Below are 16,316 nucleotides of genomic sequence, written 5' to 3' on the forward strand. Positions count from 1 at the left end.
AAACTGGACTGTATTATGACTTTGAGAAGGTTTCTTTTCTTTTTTGCATCATGTTGTCCTCAAAGTCTGTGAGACGCCACTGGAGAGGTGCAGCTCAGTTTGACAACGCCTGCACTAAATCAATATCTTCTAAAATATATTCACAAGCTAAGGCAGTTAACTCATGTCATTTATTTGGTTTCACAATTTGTCATTTCAACGTTTTTAAAAGACAAGCTACAAGTTTTAATCAGATGCAAATGTGGAATAAGGCAGCGATAGTGTGATTCCATTGTCCTAACTGAGGTCCCATACCTTGCCCAGGTGGGTCTGCTGTTTGAGCCTCTCCAGTAGTTGTGTGTTATGATGTTGCTGAAGGAGGTGTGTATGAAGGGTCCTTTGGCTCTGGGGGAGTGGTTCCGAGCGTGTCCGGCTCAGGGGCTTGTGGGGATGAGAGCCTCCAGGAGACAGGTGGTCTAACTGGGTGGCAAACTGCAGCTGGACGGGGTCTAGGCCCGGAACTGGGGAAAAACAGGAAGAAAAAGGAGGAGAAAGTGTGTTACTCTGTGAGAGACAGACAGGCATGTACACACACAACCACATTCAATATTGTTTGGTAAATGAATTGAACAATGTCTAAAGTTTATCATTTCCTTGAAGTTCACTTTTCATGGGTTTTGATATTCTTTTAATAATGCTGTGTCAAATAAAGTAAAGCCACTGACAAATAAAGCAGAGGTGGATGTGTATTAAAACAGTCTGAAGTTAATATTATAGTAGTTAGTATATTTACAGAAATAATCTGAATGTAGCCACTGGGTGGTGCTCTAGCATTTAATAAACTACAATGAAAAGCCCTTCCACTTAAAGGCGACTGCTTCCCCCGGTGGTTCAAGTTAATGAATGTAAACTGTGCGTGTCCATGTGTATCTATTTGTGTATTTTGCAGCCTTGTACATCTTTGTGTGTGCAGCCAAGTCTGAGAAGTCAATTGGTTAAAGAGAGTAAAAATAAAAACTGTGCTTCCTTATCAGTGTTTCAACATGAATACAATCTGGAGCTCTTGGTCTGACATGTGTGCACAGTCACTGAGGGTGTATATGCAGGTACATGTCTACAGTGTGTGCATCAGTGTGTGTGTTCGCCTCACCACTGAGTAGCGGAGTGTGCGGTAGTCCAGAGGACTCCAGGATGATGACGGGCAGGTGAGGGTGCCCGGCCTGATCCTCTCTGCTCAGGGAGATGAAGACGGACGAGCCCCCGGCTGTAACCACCGGCAACCGGCCGACCTTCAGAGAGGACAGCTCTCCTTCACCCTGCACACAACCGGCACAATTCAGCATCTTCAATCCCAGCTCAATTTCATCCTGAGCTATTTGTATTCTTCCTGTTTAGCATCTGTCATCAACATTCTCACTCGGTCGCTGTGAACTTCCGGACATTTTCCTGCCGTGTTCCCAAATGGGTTCACTCTGACATTTTCCCGGTATTTTACATGGGGGCTGGTGGGAAAAGTTCCATAAGATGTCAAGAGCAACTGACTCAGACATTTGCACTCTTACATCCAGCCCCTTTTGGAATATTTCAGGAAAATATCCAGACTTCAGCAGCTCTCAAACTGTTCAGCAGCTCCTCCCTCTTGTTTTACGGAAAGAAGATAATTTAAGAATAATCAAGTTGTTATGACAGACGTGTGGCGCAGTTCAGTGTTTACCCTGGCGTTGGCTGGTAGTCCCAGTGTGATGGTGGGCAGAGTGGAGGGGCTCTGGATGGTGAAGTTAGCCAGGGTGCCGTCTCTGAGCAGCAGCTTCTGGGCCTGGAAATTCCAAACATATTTTCTATTCAAAAAACATTACATTCATTCTCACATCAGAGGAACTTTCCTCCATCGCTGCTCTGCTCTCGTTACATCATCTGTCTGTGCTGCGTGCTCTGAATATGATTGAATGTCACATGTAGAGTAACCTAAACCCATGTAGTCTAATTAAACCTGAGCTAATGTTTTGTCCTGAGCTGAATCATGAATCAGACATGTGAAGCAGGTGTGGCAGAGGCTGCTGTTCGGATTCTGTGATTAAATGAAATATGCATAAACGGCAGACACTCATTGTTCCTGTACTCTTGTGTCACTGCTTTAAACATGTCATTACTCAAGGACTCGGCACAGCTCATGTACATGAAACAACTGTTTAATCAAACCGTTTGCTCACTTGTTTAAATGTCTTAGAGGCTAAAAAGTAAATGCTTCTATTTATCGTTGGTCTTTTATATTTTACTTGTTATTTCTTAGCTAATGTCACTGGAACAAGAACGCCTTCGCTTTACATCAATTCTTTAATACTCTGAAGGTGCGTGAGTGCATGTGTGTGTGTGTATATGCACGCTGACCTCATGTGAGAGGCCGCCTGCAGATGGCAGTAGTCCATTTTCATTGGGCAGACTGTCATTGGGTGAACTGCAGCCAGAGACTGGAGTACTGCTGCTGCTGGGGGACGAGTCTGGTGAGAGACAGAGACAGAGACAGACAGTTGGAGAGTGTAAATACAATTATGTATCTGGATCATAGTTTAATTACAGTAGATTCTATTATGTCTGTGAAACAATTGTTTAAGCTCCTTTGTTTGACCTAATTTATAGTGTATTCACAATCCTGCTCATTTGTTTGTGTGTGTGTGTGTGTGTGTGTGTGTGTGTGTGTGTGTGTGTGTGTGTGTGTGTGTGTGTGTGTGTGTGTGTGTGTGTGTGTGTGTGTGTGTGTGTGTGATCTTACCCAGTGTGTCAGGTACTCTGTGTCTGACAGTGGGCGGGGCACTCTCTTTGCGGGTGAGCGGGCTCTTGCGGGTGTTCAGGTGTTTCTTCAGCTTGTGTTTCACCTTCAGATTGGGCTCGGATGCTGACAATTTAAAACAACAGCAGGGAAGTTACGTAATGTGATTTAACTGGTTTACTTTATTCTTTTACATTGACTGGTCACAGCAGACATAGATACAGGTATTAACATTAAGTATTGTTTGGTTGCATGTCTCCCAGTGAGCCAAGATTCACAAAAAAATCCTGTACTGATCGTTTGCATTTGTGCTTTTCCAAATGTCACGTCTAAATCTCATCTGTGAAAAAGGCAGTGGTTGGACATGTTGTGTACAAAGTAGAAGAGGTAGTTACAATTTGTTACTTAGGAACATACTGGTAAAGTATTTCACTCAAACGCGTCACTGATGTGCTTTGTCTCTTGCACGTCTGTTGTTCACACAGACGTGCGTGTGTCTGCTGCTGAGCTGCTATGTGAGATTTCTGGTATGACTGCTGTATATCCTCGAACAAAAGCAGCCCATTTACGCAACTAAATGCCAGGACTCTACGGTATGAAGTCGTGCATCTTCGGGTTCTACAATATAACAGTAAAACCTTGTAAAAACTACACTGGAGCGTGTTTACTTTAATTTTGCAAATATTTATTTTTGGAACATATTCGACAGATACAGACATGTTTACGTCTATTTTGCTGTGAACTTAATGTGGGCACTCTGAGAAAGTAGGGGAGACATTCCGTGACACACACACACTCAACAACGCAGTGTGGCCCGGGCATTTATCTCACAAAAGAGTTAAGAGGAGACACAATACATCACTGACTGTGAATAAGACGGGATAATGTATTTCTCTAGTCATTGCAGAATGCAAAAATGATGATTCACATCCTAATTTATAGTAATTTGTCACTTAATCTTGAATTAGAAATTTTATTATGAGCAACCTAAACATTACAAATATACTTCTTCAGACCCTGTCTTTGTATAAATGACAATGGCACAAAATGGTGGCTAAGCTAGTTCCAACCAGCGCCCACGTCGTTTAAACACCAGATGCACAGACACACAAAGAGTCGGTCTGCCTGTGTACGAAGTAAAAGTGTTTCCCCTGCAGAGAAGTGTTCTGTCTTACTGTCTGAAAAATAATGAAAACAATCCAACAATGTGTACGGGCACCGTGCTTTTAAAAGGAATAAAAGAGCTCGCTGATAAGTTTATAGTTTGTTACGCCCAAAAAAGACCCATGATTAATTGAGAGACAAAGTACAACCCTTTCAAACCATTCGCCTAGCACCGCAATCTTTTCTTTCACCTGTTAACCTGTGGTTTTTGACACACCCTCATTGCACCTGCACCATGTACTTATATCATTACTCAATATAGCTCCAAGTGTGATGTGAGCATCAGATGATTGATTTACCTGCTCTGCGTAGCGGCGTCCCTTCTGAACCCTCCGGGGACGGCTGTGACGGTGACGACACCAGAGGTTGGGAGGATGCACTTGGGTCTGGACCCAGATTTCTGAGGAAACACACACACACAAATAGATCAAAGTTCACGTTTAGATTATAAACTTAAAGTGTATTTTACATGCAGATGTTATTAACTAATAATGTATTCTGTAAATGAGAGTTTGCTGTAAAGGCTCATTTTTATCTGTTGTCCTTATAGACTTATAAATATCATCCAAACTAACTGTAGAACAAAGTCATGATTAAAACACTGCGGCTGCACATCAAACAACACAATGCCAGATACAATACAAAGTTAACAATATGCTTGTAAACCATCATGGTCCATCATAATGGTGTTATTGTGACAACATAATTAATGATAACACATCGTCACAAGTTGTTGTTGTTTAAAGCCATATCTTTAATTCGCATTTAAAGGTCAGAGAATTACTACTGTCACCAAGTACATTATTTTAATAGTTGGTGGCTCTGACCTAGAAGACTGTTTGCCCAAATATATTTTGAGTTTTGTTATTTCCCTTTCCTGCTCATTGAATGTTTGTGTGTTCACGTGTGTATGTTTGCGTGTATTTTTGTCACCTGTACGCTACAGGAGCTGCAGGCAGAGTGTTGGAGTTTGTCCTTTCCTGCGCCGCCTGTTTCCGCTTCTTAAGAATCACCTCCTGCAGTTTCTGTTTTACCAGGGAACTGGCCACCGCGCCTGTCAGTCAATAGCACCACCGATTAAAAACAAAAATGACTCACAAACAGCTTCATCATGAGAAGGAGGAGCGGCCAAGTCAAAGGCACAGGACGCACAACCAGCCATTGTTGCATATTTGTGCAACACATAATCAGTGACTAATAGTAAATCATAGAACAGAGACAGCTCAACAAAACTGTAGTTGAGTTTAATGGCAAACATGCAGTGTGAGAGTATGGATGTTTTTTTGAGTATGAGACAGGGAGGTTACCAGTTTGAGATTAAGTTTGCTATTTCTGTTTGCATGTGTGTGTGTGTGTGTGTGTGTGTGTGTGTGTGTGTGTGTGTGTGTGTGTGTGTGTGTGTGTGTGTGTGTGCGCACGCGCACAAGTGTGAAAATGTGTGCACACAGAGGTGATGAGAAGTCAATATTGACCGAGTGACTTTATGTGCACAGACCTGCAGCTATATTTGACTCCACTGTTGCAGCTCCACTTGTCAGGTTATATTTAGCGCTCATATCAAAGCAAACAGCCTTGAAAGTCGAGAAACACAGTTGAATAAAGATGAAATAAAGATCTCTCACGGGGACTTTCCTCTCCACCCATGATCAACACTCTGGGCCATAATTATTTTAACAGACGCACAAATAATTGAAAATGAAGAAAAAAATACAATGTGAACAGAGTACGTCTTGTAGCAACATGTAGAGTGTTAATGTGTGTGTGTGTGTGTGTGTGTGTGTGTGTGTGTGTGTGTGTGTGTGTGTGTGTGTGTGTGTGTGTGTGTGTGTGTGTGGGTGTGTGGGTGTGTGTGGGTGTGTGTGTGTGGGTGTGTGGACTCACTTTGTTGACTCTTGTCTTTGTGTTTTAGCTGCTGCAACTCCTGCTGCTTCTCATGGTGCTCCTGCTCTCGCCTCCTCTGCTCCACATTAAACTGAAACCACAGACACATTAAAATCATAGCAACATGCATGAAACAAGTGGTCCTGTACGATCAACATGTAGGAAAATATAATGAACAGTATTCTTTTCTTCATTCAAACAATTCTCTTTTTTTCATGTTCTTAACATCCGTTACCCGGATTTGCTGGTGCAGTTGCTGTTGGGAGAAGGAGGTGCAGGGCTGAGAGGAGAACTGGGTGAGGAGTAAAGGTGGGTGCAGCGGCGTGAAGAGCGCCGTGTCCGAACCAGGGCGCATCCCCCGCTCTCCCACCCTGAGGTCCATGGGAAACAAGGCGGCACACAACACCGGCACCGCCACCGAAGGATCTGGGAAAAGAAAGGGGGGAGGGGGAGGAAGAGAGGGGAAGGGGTTAATTTGCTTCATCCCTGCAAAGAACAGCTGATTTACACAAACACTCTGCGGAGGTTAGACCTAAAAAAAATGTGTAGGCATATAAACAGGCCTACACATATGTATCATTTACTTTCATTTTCATTTGTGGCAATAAGGTTATCTATCTATCTATCTATCTATCTATCTATCTATCTATCTATCTATCTATCTATCTATCTATCTATCTAATTGCGTATGACTACAGGTTCAGTATATTAAATGAAGAGCTCTGGTTTTAGATTACTTGGGCTCTGCAGTACCAACACGACACTGGACCACAAACTGCTCCAGAGAAAATGATCCACAACTCAAAATGAAACCAACCAACACCAATAAAACCCACTGCTGATAGAGAGACTAAAAAAAGAGCTAACATGTAAACTAATAATAACACACACACACACACACACACACACACAGTGTCTTGGTTTTCTTTTAAAGTGCTACACATGAACTCCTACCATCTCTCACTCTCACGCTGTCTGTGTGTGTCTAACACAGACACACAGGCATACACACACATTTCCATGCTCTTTGCATGCTTCTGTGGCTATTTGCATTGCAGGGCTGAGTCAATGGGAAAGATTGCCTCATGCGGCACTAAAAACAGGATCCAGGAAGGAAACATCTTGGGAAAAGGCTGGAGGGGGTTTCTGTCTATGAGACACATAAACACATATTAGTGCACACACACAGACACATACACACGTGCGCGCACTTGCATATTCAGACAAAAATGCACACTTACTCACAAAGAAACACAGCTGTAAACACATGCCGACATTCACCAAATAAACCTGATGTTAAAAAAGAGAGCAGGACACGTTCAACTGCAGATAAACAGCTGCATACAAAAGTCTGTGACCACTTTCTCATCCGTGGTCTCAGACTTGTATATTTATTAATACAGTAAATCTAACTAAACCCACAAACACAAACTATCACACATACTCACTTACACATTCACAGGTCGGACATTCACCCACAACTAATAATGAAAACATAACTTCAGAGATGGAAGTAATGAATTACATTATTCTTTGTTTGTTTTGTGTTAGTTTAACGCAAGTAGTTTTGGACTCAAGTATTTTGCTTCGATTAAAGTAAAAACCGTAAAGATCACTAGAAGAAGCTGCTGATTTGATGCACCAGCGGGAGAACACGTCGCTGTCCCAAATCTATCACCCCAGCCTGCGGTTGTGTGACCCACAGGTGCATGCTGGGTCTGGCTTAAAACTAAATGCTAAAATAGTGGATCCTTCAGAAGGGATATCTTCATCCACTGCTACTGTGTGAGGAGTGCACCCCCTCTGTGCTGTGAGTGCAGAGTTCACTCCGATCACAACATGTAAAGTGAGACAGTGAGACTGGGGCCGACTGGTTGTGCTTTACACTCAGAAGGAAGAAGCAGAGAAGTTGGATCTGACGCAGATTCTGGAGGACTTCGCATCGCACGTAACACACTGCAATGTCACCTTAACTCAAATAGTGATGCTAATGAGACTTGTGTGTGTTTGTGTGTGTGTGTGTGTGTGAGTGGGTGTAGTGTCAGTACTCCTCCATATTAGGAGGCACGAATGCAGAGAGTCTGCATGCCGACCATGGCTGGAATAACAGAAACCCTTGGTAAACACTCACGGTGTCACAGACACACACACACACACACACACACGCACACACACACACACACACACACACACACACACACACACACACACACACACACACACACACACACACACACACACACACACACACACACACACGACGATGCACATATTCTTGGTAATGACAGCATAGAATAACAAGGCTATTATTCAGAGGAAAAGGAGAGGAGAACATGCTTATACAAGGAAACAAAGGCTGCCACAGTTCACACACACAGACGCACACAGCCGGGAACACCAGTGTCTCTCTTCCCTTTGCTATAAATAGCCACACACACACACTGGTCCAACATTTACCTACACAGGGCCTTTTGTTTCTACAGAGAACACCAGACACACACACACACACACACACACACACACACACACACACACACACACACACACACACACACACACACACACACACACACACACACACACACACACACACACACACACACACACACACATACAAGTGCAGTACCAGTGATGTCACCCCCAGTTTCCAGTTGTTGGTGAAGTAAAGGAATAAATGTAATGTCTAGAAAAGTTAAAGGGATTCAGAATGATACCGAGGATGTTACATGTTTGTTAGAATCGGTGTATGACTTGGTGGAGTCTCACTGGGTATGAACGCAAAGTGACTTTTATTGACTTCCCACTGCCATTGACTTTTTGTTGATACTTCCTGTGACCACTTCGATAAAGACATTTCCGCGTTCTTGCTCACGGCTCATAACTCTAACAACGTGTTACTTGTAGAGTGAAAGGGTCAGTCACTAAAACATTAGTAACCATATTCTTGTCTGTTGAAGAAGTGCGTGTTGCTGCATGGCACTGTAACGAAAGCTAGTCACAAAGTAAGTGATCGTGAAGATGTTAGAGGAGGTTTAGGGGTAAAGTTAGGGTCTTGACAAGCAGCCATCCCCAAAAAAACACAAAACAAAGAACAATAATATTGACAGATTTGACGGCGTACTTCATTGTCGGGCATTCAGCAACATACTCGCTAAGGTTGACCTCGGAGAAACTGTTGTCAAGAAAAAGAGGGTTTAAGATTAATAGCCGTACATAACGTACAGTGAAATGAAACCGCAGCAGTAGACCTGCATGACACCAGGTCCTTCAGTTGTTTCTTTGACCGATGACTAGTGAAATGTTGACTATTCCACACTAACTGATAAAAATAATAAGGTTTGGTATGTAGCCACGGTGACCTAGAAACCTTGAAGTGGTTTAGTCCTGGATTGCTGAGTAATATAAAACACTGTCTTTAGTTCTCTTAAAAAAGTGGTGTCATGTAAGAGTTCATTAAATCTGTGTGTAGTACTCAGAGAAGAATAACAAATCTGAATGTGATTCTGTGTTGATTTAATTTAAATAGTAGTTGTTTTTCTTTCTGCGCAAATAGAGCTGGGAAGGCATGTACTAGAATAACACAAATGTACACACTAAGCAGCAGTAGCATGTACACACATGTACACACTAAGCAGCAGTAGCATGTACACACATGTACACACTAAGCAGCAGTAGCATGTGACATAATGTGTTTGCCTTGAGAAAGCCTACAGGAAAGTTAAATAACAAGTACAAAAGAACTGCTCAAACTTTATCAGCGGTGGAATGACGAGGATTTACCTGATCTTCCTGCTGAGCTCAGAAGCAGCAGGGCTTCGCTGTTCTTCAAACAAAATGTATCACCATCAAGAAGTGAACGCGACAACTGAGACTAGTGTTATATTTGGATTTTCGTAACCTGAATTTTAAAGTTGCAAATTGATTTCTGGTATAAGTGCGTCAAGATGTGGCAGGAATTGTGGGGTATGCGTTCTTTTAACTTTGGCTGTTTGGCTCTCAATTAAAACAACAACAAAAGACCTAGTTTGATGATGTTGTGAAACAGCAAAGGAATCATGGGAGTTGTTTACTTGACGCGACACCAGCACAAATCCTGTTCACGGATGATGTGGTGTATTAAAGTTGTATTCATGTGACGCAGTGAATAGCAATTATCAATTTGTGAACCATACAAACAATGAAAGGAATAAGCAGCCGACTGGCTAACTAGCTAGCATAGTGTTTTTCAGGTAAGGTGGATATAACACAAAATGAAACATTCCATTACCTTGAATAAAATAAGATTTCTCTGGGTTTGAACATTGATGGAAACATTTTTGGATAATGTGCACAAGTCAACAACGAACTTTTCACCAAAGGTCTAGTCCTTTTTAAACGTTTTACTGAAGAATTGTATATGTTATCTTTAATTTTTGGTTGTTCTTTAAAGGAGTCAGAGTTGGTCCAGTTGTTTTACAGTTTTTATGTTCTACCTGTGTCTGGGCACTTCAGCTTCCTCCCACAGTCCAAAGACCTGCAGGTTAACTGGATACTCTGACTTTGCATGGATGTGAGTGTGAGTGGTTGCTTGTCTCTGTGTGTCGGCCCTGTGATGGACCAGTGACCTGACCAGGACATACCAGGATTGCCCCACCCCCTCAACCGCTCTCAGGATGAGCAATAAAGATAATAGATGGACAATTTGCATTATGTCAAACAGATGTTTGATCCTATTTGTGGCTGAAACTTGTCTGCCAAACAATGTAATTGCATTTTGTAACTGTCTCTCCATAGGCCTTACTGTTAGTGGAGTCTGATTAAATGATGCACCCATGTGTGTAGAAGGATGAACATGAAAAGATGCAGTCACCGGACAGGATGCATGAAGAAGACAACATGAGTTATATTTTGCAGTGCTGGATGACATTGCAGACTTCTTTACTCAAACAAAGTGATGCCTACGCCATATTGTCAAGACTTTGGACGAGATGTGCCCAGAGATAACTGGTATTAGGTGCTATATAAATAAAATAACCTTTAATAACCTCAGAACAGAGTTTAAAGGTGAGACTGTGCAATATTTGCTGGAGTATTTCTGATGGGGAAGCTGCTCAGTGCTATTACAATGTTATCTAACCAGTGTGTGTCTGTATGTGTATCTGTGTGTGTGTGTGTGTGTGTGTGTGTGTGTGTCAGTCTGTCATGTAAATCACCAACGACACAGTACGATACAGTCTGTCTGGTTAGAGACCGTTGGGAGAGTAGCATTTATCAAAAAGATGATTTAGATGAGGATTGTGTTCTTGAGTGTGTGTGTGTGTGTGTGTGTGTACGTGCAGGTGACTGACTGACAGGCAGAGCGATAGACAGTCCATCCTCCAATCTGGCATTTGGTTAATTCCCTCCCACTCATTCCTCCCCTTTCCATTCTATTACTGTGAACATGTGTTCTGCTAAGTAGGGACTGGTTCTACAGGCAAGACAAGGATATACAAATGTCGCTCGTTCTCTTTCTCCCTCCCCTTCTCTCTCTTTAAGTTTTCTTCCTCTGTCCCTCAGTCCCTCCATACCCTCTCACAGATAGAAAGCTGGGAAGACAAAAAGCCACACGACAGAATAACAGAAAGGTGAAATAAAAAAAAAAGTAGGGACAAGGACGGCGAGTCTGCAACAACCTGCAGATGAGCCTCGTCACTCTCTGCACACTGAGGACGAGCTGACAGCCTGCACTGTACCACTAGTGACAGGCACTCAAGCTGTGCAAAGTCAACAACCGTCCGAGCAGACGCCACCACTTTGTGTCTTGTTACACGTCCAGATATAGCTGCACAGCCTCCCTCTGTTTTGACTGTACCGTGTGCGTGAGTGTGTCTCAATCACACAACACCTTTTACAGGCAGCGGCTACTTTCGGTGACTAAAGATGTCACTACCTCAGGGTGTCTGTGATGCTCGTAATGAAAAGGTTCTTTCTGTGGGCGACGCAATAAAAAGATCCAAGTGCAATTTGTTTCCTATTAGTGCGAATTCAAAAACAATCACACACTTAGAACAATGCCTGACAAATTGCAAATTACATGAGTATATCAATGGCTAAGACTTTTCCGTTGTTTTTCTTTTGTTTCTTTGTCAAACCTGATTAAGATTATTTAACACTATTGACTTTTTTGATGATTATCTCATGATTTCGGACGAGTCAGAAAAGAAAGAAGCAGGTTATAATTTTATGTTAAAGTGACTTCTTGAAATTCCTTTTTTAGTTTAACCATTCTATTTGTACTGATTTAACAGCGAATTCTTCTATTTTTGGAGATTAGTTTTTAGCAGTAGATTAAATAATTCTTACAGCACTGATTATTGTAATTCAGGCAGAGCCGAGGTTAAGGCTATCGTTGAGAATACTACATTTGAGAGTTGGGCACTGTTGAAATCTTGGTATTCATCACTTCCTTATTTAGTCAACCAGATTCTGAACGTTATGCTGAAAGTGCATTTTAAACCGTATTCTATAGAAATGACGCAGGGGTTCGATTAGAAAGTTTAACAACACAACGCATTTGCACAGAGTTGATTTAGAACATGATTGAAAGTGATCATGGAATTTACTGTACCTGGAAATGTACAATTTCATTTTCTCCAACATTTATTTGGACAATTTGAGTCAATTTGTCAATGTTGTCCATTTGATTGAATCGTGCTGCTGCAGATAGATCACACACACAAGTCAGACGCTCCATTAACACGTAGGATATATGGCTGCGGCCTAAAAGGAACAAACAGGATGCTAAACAAACTCAAAATAGCAGCAATCCCAAAACAGACACAGTTACTGGGCAATAACACACAGAGCAATGTCAGTGGCCTCCACTCCCACACTCAATGTTCTCATTCATATTAAAGGTGCACGTCAAGTCATCGTCTGTATCCTGATGAACAATGTGGGTGAGGGAAAGTTTGAGAGCAGTTGAGATGTTACCATGGATTTGTACATTTGTGTTTGTATTTTTAGTGTGTGTGCATTTATACATACATGTAAGACTGAGGCGACTGTGTGTGTGTGTGTGTGTGTGTGTGTGTGTGTGTGTGTGTGTGTGTGTGTGTGTGTGTGTGCGGTGAGGACCTAAATCTGCTTACACAGTCACATTATGGTGACTTGTCTTCCTTAAGGCAACAAAAAACAAGTCACCATGATGTAAAGATGAATGTAAAGATGAAGACCTGTTTAGGTTAAGGTTGAAGGTTAGGGTTCGGCAAGTAGCAGCTAACGTTAAGGTCAGAGTAAGTCTCAAGGAAATCTATGTAAGTCAATGTTATGTCCTCTGTGTGTGTGTGTGTTTGTGTGTGTGTGTGTGTGTGTGTGTGCGCATGTCTGTAACAGAGGAAGGTTGATGTATAATGCAGCGCGGGTCCAGTTTCCTAAGTCCTCACTGAGTTTCCATAAACATCCAGGACCACTGTCTGTTATAGGACAGCAAGTTCTCGCTCTCTCACAGACACACACATACACACTATACAGGTATGTCTTGAGTGTAGTAATAGAAGCTCGGGAAGAGTATAATGGAACAAGGAAGAAAATCTGTGTGTGTGTGTGTGTGTGTGTGTGTGTGTGTGTTCCTGCCTCTCTCTTGCACACTGGACTGACGAGGCAGACGTATGTCACACTGACAAACAGCAGGTTTCCAGTTCTCAGTTCAGATGTGAGAAAGTTTGAAGGAACAGATTATGGAGATATAAATGTTCACGGCAGCGACAAACTGCTCCCACACACAAACACAGACACAAAGGCGTGAACCGTAAATAAAGTCAAAGGCACATACCCGTGTTTGTCTTGTAAATATCCGGCTATGTGAAAACCCCAGTAGCACTTCTGCATCAGCCAGCTAACAGCAGGATCTATAATTAGACAGAGAACTCCACTCCCCTCCAGTCATCTTTTACTGTCGGCCACATCCTCTTTTTCTTTAACTCCTTCTCTTTCTTCTCCTCCCTCCCTCTTGCTATCTCGGCCTCTGTTTGTTGACAGCTGTCTGACGCCAACCTGTTGATTTCACCATTTCATTCACACAATAGCACCTTGCTTGGGTGCAAAAGGGCATGTGGCAGAGTATCTGCAGACTCCAGACAGAAAAAGACTTTTTGGAGAACCCCCTTTAAACGCAGGTAGGAAAGGCATGTCAGACAGAATGATTTAAGACATAATGTATTTGAAATCAGCCTGGAAACATAAATGTTCAGGCTAAGGAAATGGTTTTTCTAAGAAAGAAATGAAGTAATGATACATAAGACCTTTAATAACACTGTAGGAAGTATTTACATCTTCACAGGCCTGAACACACAACGGGCCTGTTGCTCAACAACATTTCAACTCCTGTTACACTCTCATTTTTTAAAGTGTCACACTTTGACACTTTACGCTCGTCAACTCTTGCCACTGAGGAATCCTTGCAATCCATCCCATATACAACAGGCACTGTAACCATGGTAACGGGGGCGGTCGGGCCAGCAGGAAGTTGAGTCTATAAAAACACAACAATGAAAGAACCGGGGTGGTTTCCTGTGCAAGAGCTCAGTTTAGACTCCCATTTCCTCCCCTCTCCTCCCCCTGCTGTCGATGTGAAGCTGCTGCCGCAGTGCCCTTGAGCCCTATGGCAGTAAAGTGTCCCACTGGAACACTGGCAGTCAGTTAGACTTAGGCTCACTCTCTTTCTCACATTCGGCTTTAGAGAAAAGTTGAGTGCTTTGATATAGGACTCAGATTAATGACTAAGACTGGCCCTGAAGGCAACACGCTCACAAAAACACCCATTACAGGAACATGGAGAACTACCAGGTGGCACAGGGATTGACAAGCCAGGAAAACGGGCTTTTTTCTTTTTTCAGTTGTTTGTGGAACTTAATGAACAAAACTTACAAGTATTACCTTGACGAACTTGGAGGAACTATATGCATTGTTCTTGTAAGTAGAATGAGTTTGCTTGGCTTAGCTTAGAAGCAAGAGGAAACTGACTCCAACCTTATCAGTTTCAAATCAATTTCCCAAAATTTCCAAATATTCCTTGAAAGCTGCTTTTACATGTGAGGAGTTTCCCTTTTCTTTCCAAAACATACTTCAGGATGCAGACACACAGTATATTAAAGGCTATATAGTTTATATTAAAACAAATAGCAGCCTGCATTACAACCCAGAGGGAGAGTGACTTTTTCTAAAAGTTGTTTTCTGCTGTACTAATCTCAGAAATTCAATCTATAGGCTCAGTTACAATCAGTTCCTAATGGCCTGTAAGAGAAAAGTCTTGGACACTATTTCCCAGCGTGACTCAGCAGACGGTTAGTGCTTTTGCAACGCTGGATCACTTTACATGTTTGGAAGGCGTAGAGGTGCGTTCCAGCAGATATTACCTGTCAGTCAACCTTCTTGCAGAAATGTGACATCTGTCTCTCTCCAGATCCTCTGTCTGAATAAGTCTGATTTAGTGTCTGATGCTGTTTGTATTGCTTTTGTCTTCAGCCACAGGACTGTGTTGAGATCCAGCTCGCCCCTAATAGTTACAAACAATGATCTGTTTCTTTATATGAAATTGTGAAAAGTCATCAGAACCAAAGTAAGTTCCCCGGAAAGACCTTCAGATATTTGTCATCTAGGGCAGCTACATTGAAAGCTACTGTTTATATATTATGTTTCTTATAGTCTTTCTAATTTCACTGTTTTATGAAAATATATTTATCGGCATAGGAAGTGATTTTTCCTCATACAGAGTAAATTGCAGGGTAAGGTGTATTCACTAAGAAAATCTACAGAGTTGCTAAATTGGTCTTGTGTAACACAGGATCTCTATGAATAGTCTGATGCTGACAGTTAGAATCACGTGCGTGTGTGTGTGTGTGGTCAGCCTCTTAAACCACTCTCAAATCAGTCAATGTATGTTTTTAAAGAAAAGTAAAGTTATGGTGCCAAATGTATAACGACACAGTCTTCTTGAAGTCTAATCACTCTTTTCCTTTCAGTTTAATTACCTTTGTTGTCAGTTTTATTACATGTAAAGAATTAAAGCCTGATTTTTTAAATCTGGTTCAGGAAGAAATAAGAAATAAATCATTCATGTTCTCTCTCTTGACACACCACACCTCTTTTTATTCTCCTTGTCCGTGTCTTTCTTTGCACTTCTCACGGACACACACTCATTCCCTCTCAAACTTATCGCCCTCTTTCGTACACTTCTATCTCTCTTTCTCTCCCTCCTTCATCCTGAGGAATCCACAGCTGTCACTCCCATTCAAAACTAAAAGCAGCTGGCCAGACGCTGGCTTGTGTGTGTGCGTGTGTGTGTGTGTGTGTGCGTGTGTGTGTGTGTGTGTGTGTGTGTGCGTGTGCGTGTGTGTGCCTATGTGTGTGCGTATGTGTAGGCCTGCCTGCCTACAACTGTCGCCAAACTATTTCTATATTTATGATGTTGCTTGGTTGGTGCACACTCGAGTGTTCAAGTGTATATGTAGTGTGTCTAGTTGTCAACAAGTACCCTCTGCTGTGTGTGTATTACAAGGTTAGC

General features: G+C 42.2%; 1 protein-coding gene across 5 annotated transcripts in view; it reads right to left on the minus strand.

Moving 5' to 3' along the window:
- hdac7a (histone deacetylase 7a) overlaps positions 1-16,316 on the minus strand; it is a 69,135-nt gene that overhangs the window by 18,057 nt on the left and 34,762 nt on the right. For 4 of the 5 annotated variants that reach the window (XM_034591691.1, XM_034591690.1, XM_034591693.1 and 1 more), the window contains 9 exons: positions 6,027-6,217; positions 5,792-5,882; positions 4,844-4,964; positions 4,210-4,310; positions 2,750-2,872; positions 2,368-2,477; positions 1,694-1,795; positions 1,130-1,295; positions 295-500 (listed from right to left, as the gene is read on the minus strand). In XM_034591691.1, coding sequence (XP_034447582.1) covers positions 295-500; positions 1,130-1,295; positions 1,694-1,795; positions 2,368-2,477; positions 2,750-2,872; positions 4,210-4,310; positions 4,844-4,964; positions 5,792-5,882; positions 6,027-6,217 — 1,211 coding nt within the window. Of the gene's footprint in view, positions 1-294; positions 501-1,129; positions 1,296-1,693; positions 1,796-2,367; positions 2,478-2,749; positions 2,873-4,209; positions 4,311-4,843; positions 4,965-5,791; positions 5,883-6,026; positions 6,218-13,586; positions 13,650-16,316 lie in introns of those variants that run through there. The other variant, XM_034591695.1, reaches the window with a different exon arrangement.

The sequence above is a fragment of the Hippoglossus hippoglossus genome, chromosome 7, assembly GCF_009819705.1.
Source record: "Hippoglossus hippoglossus isolate fHipHip1 chromosome 7, fHipHip1.pri, whole genome shotgun sequence".
NCBI classification, from domain to species: domain Eukaryota; kingdom Metazoa; phylum Chordata; class Actinopteri; order Pleuronectiformes; family Pleuronectidae; genus Hippoglossus; species Hippoglossus hippoglossus.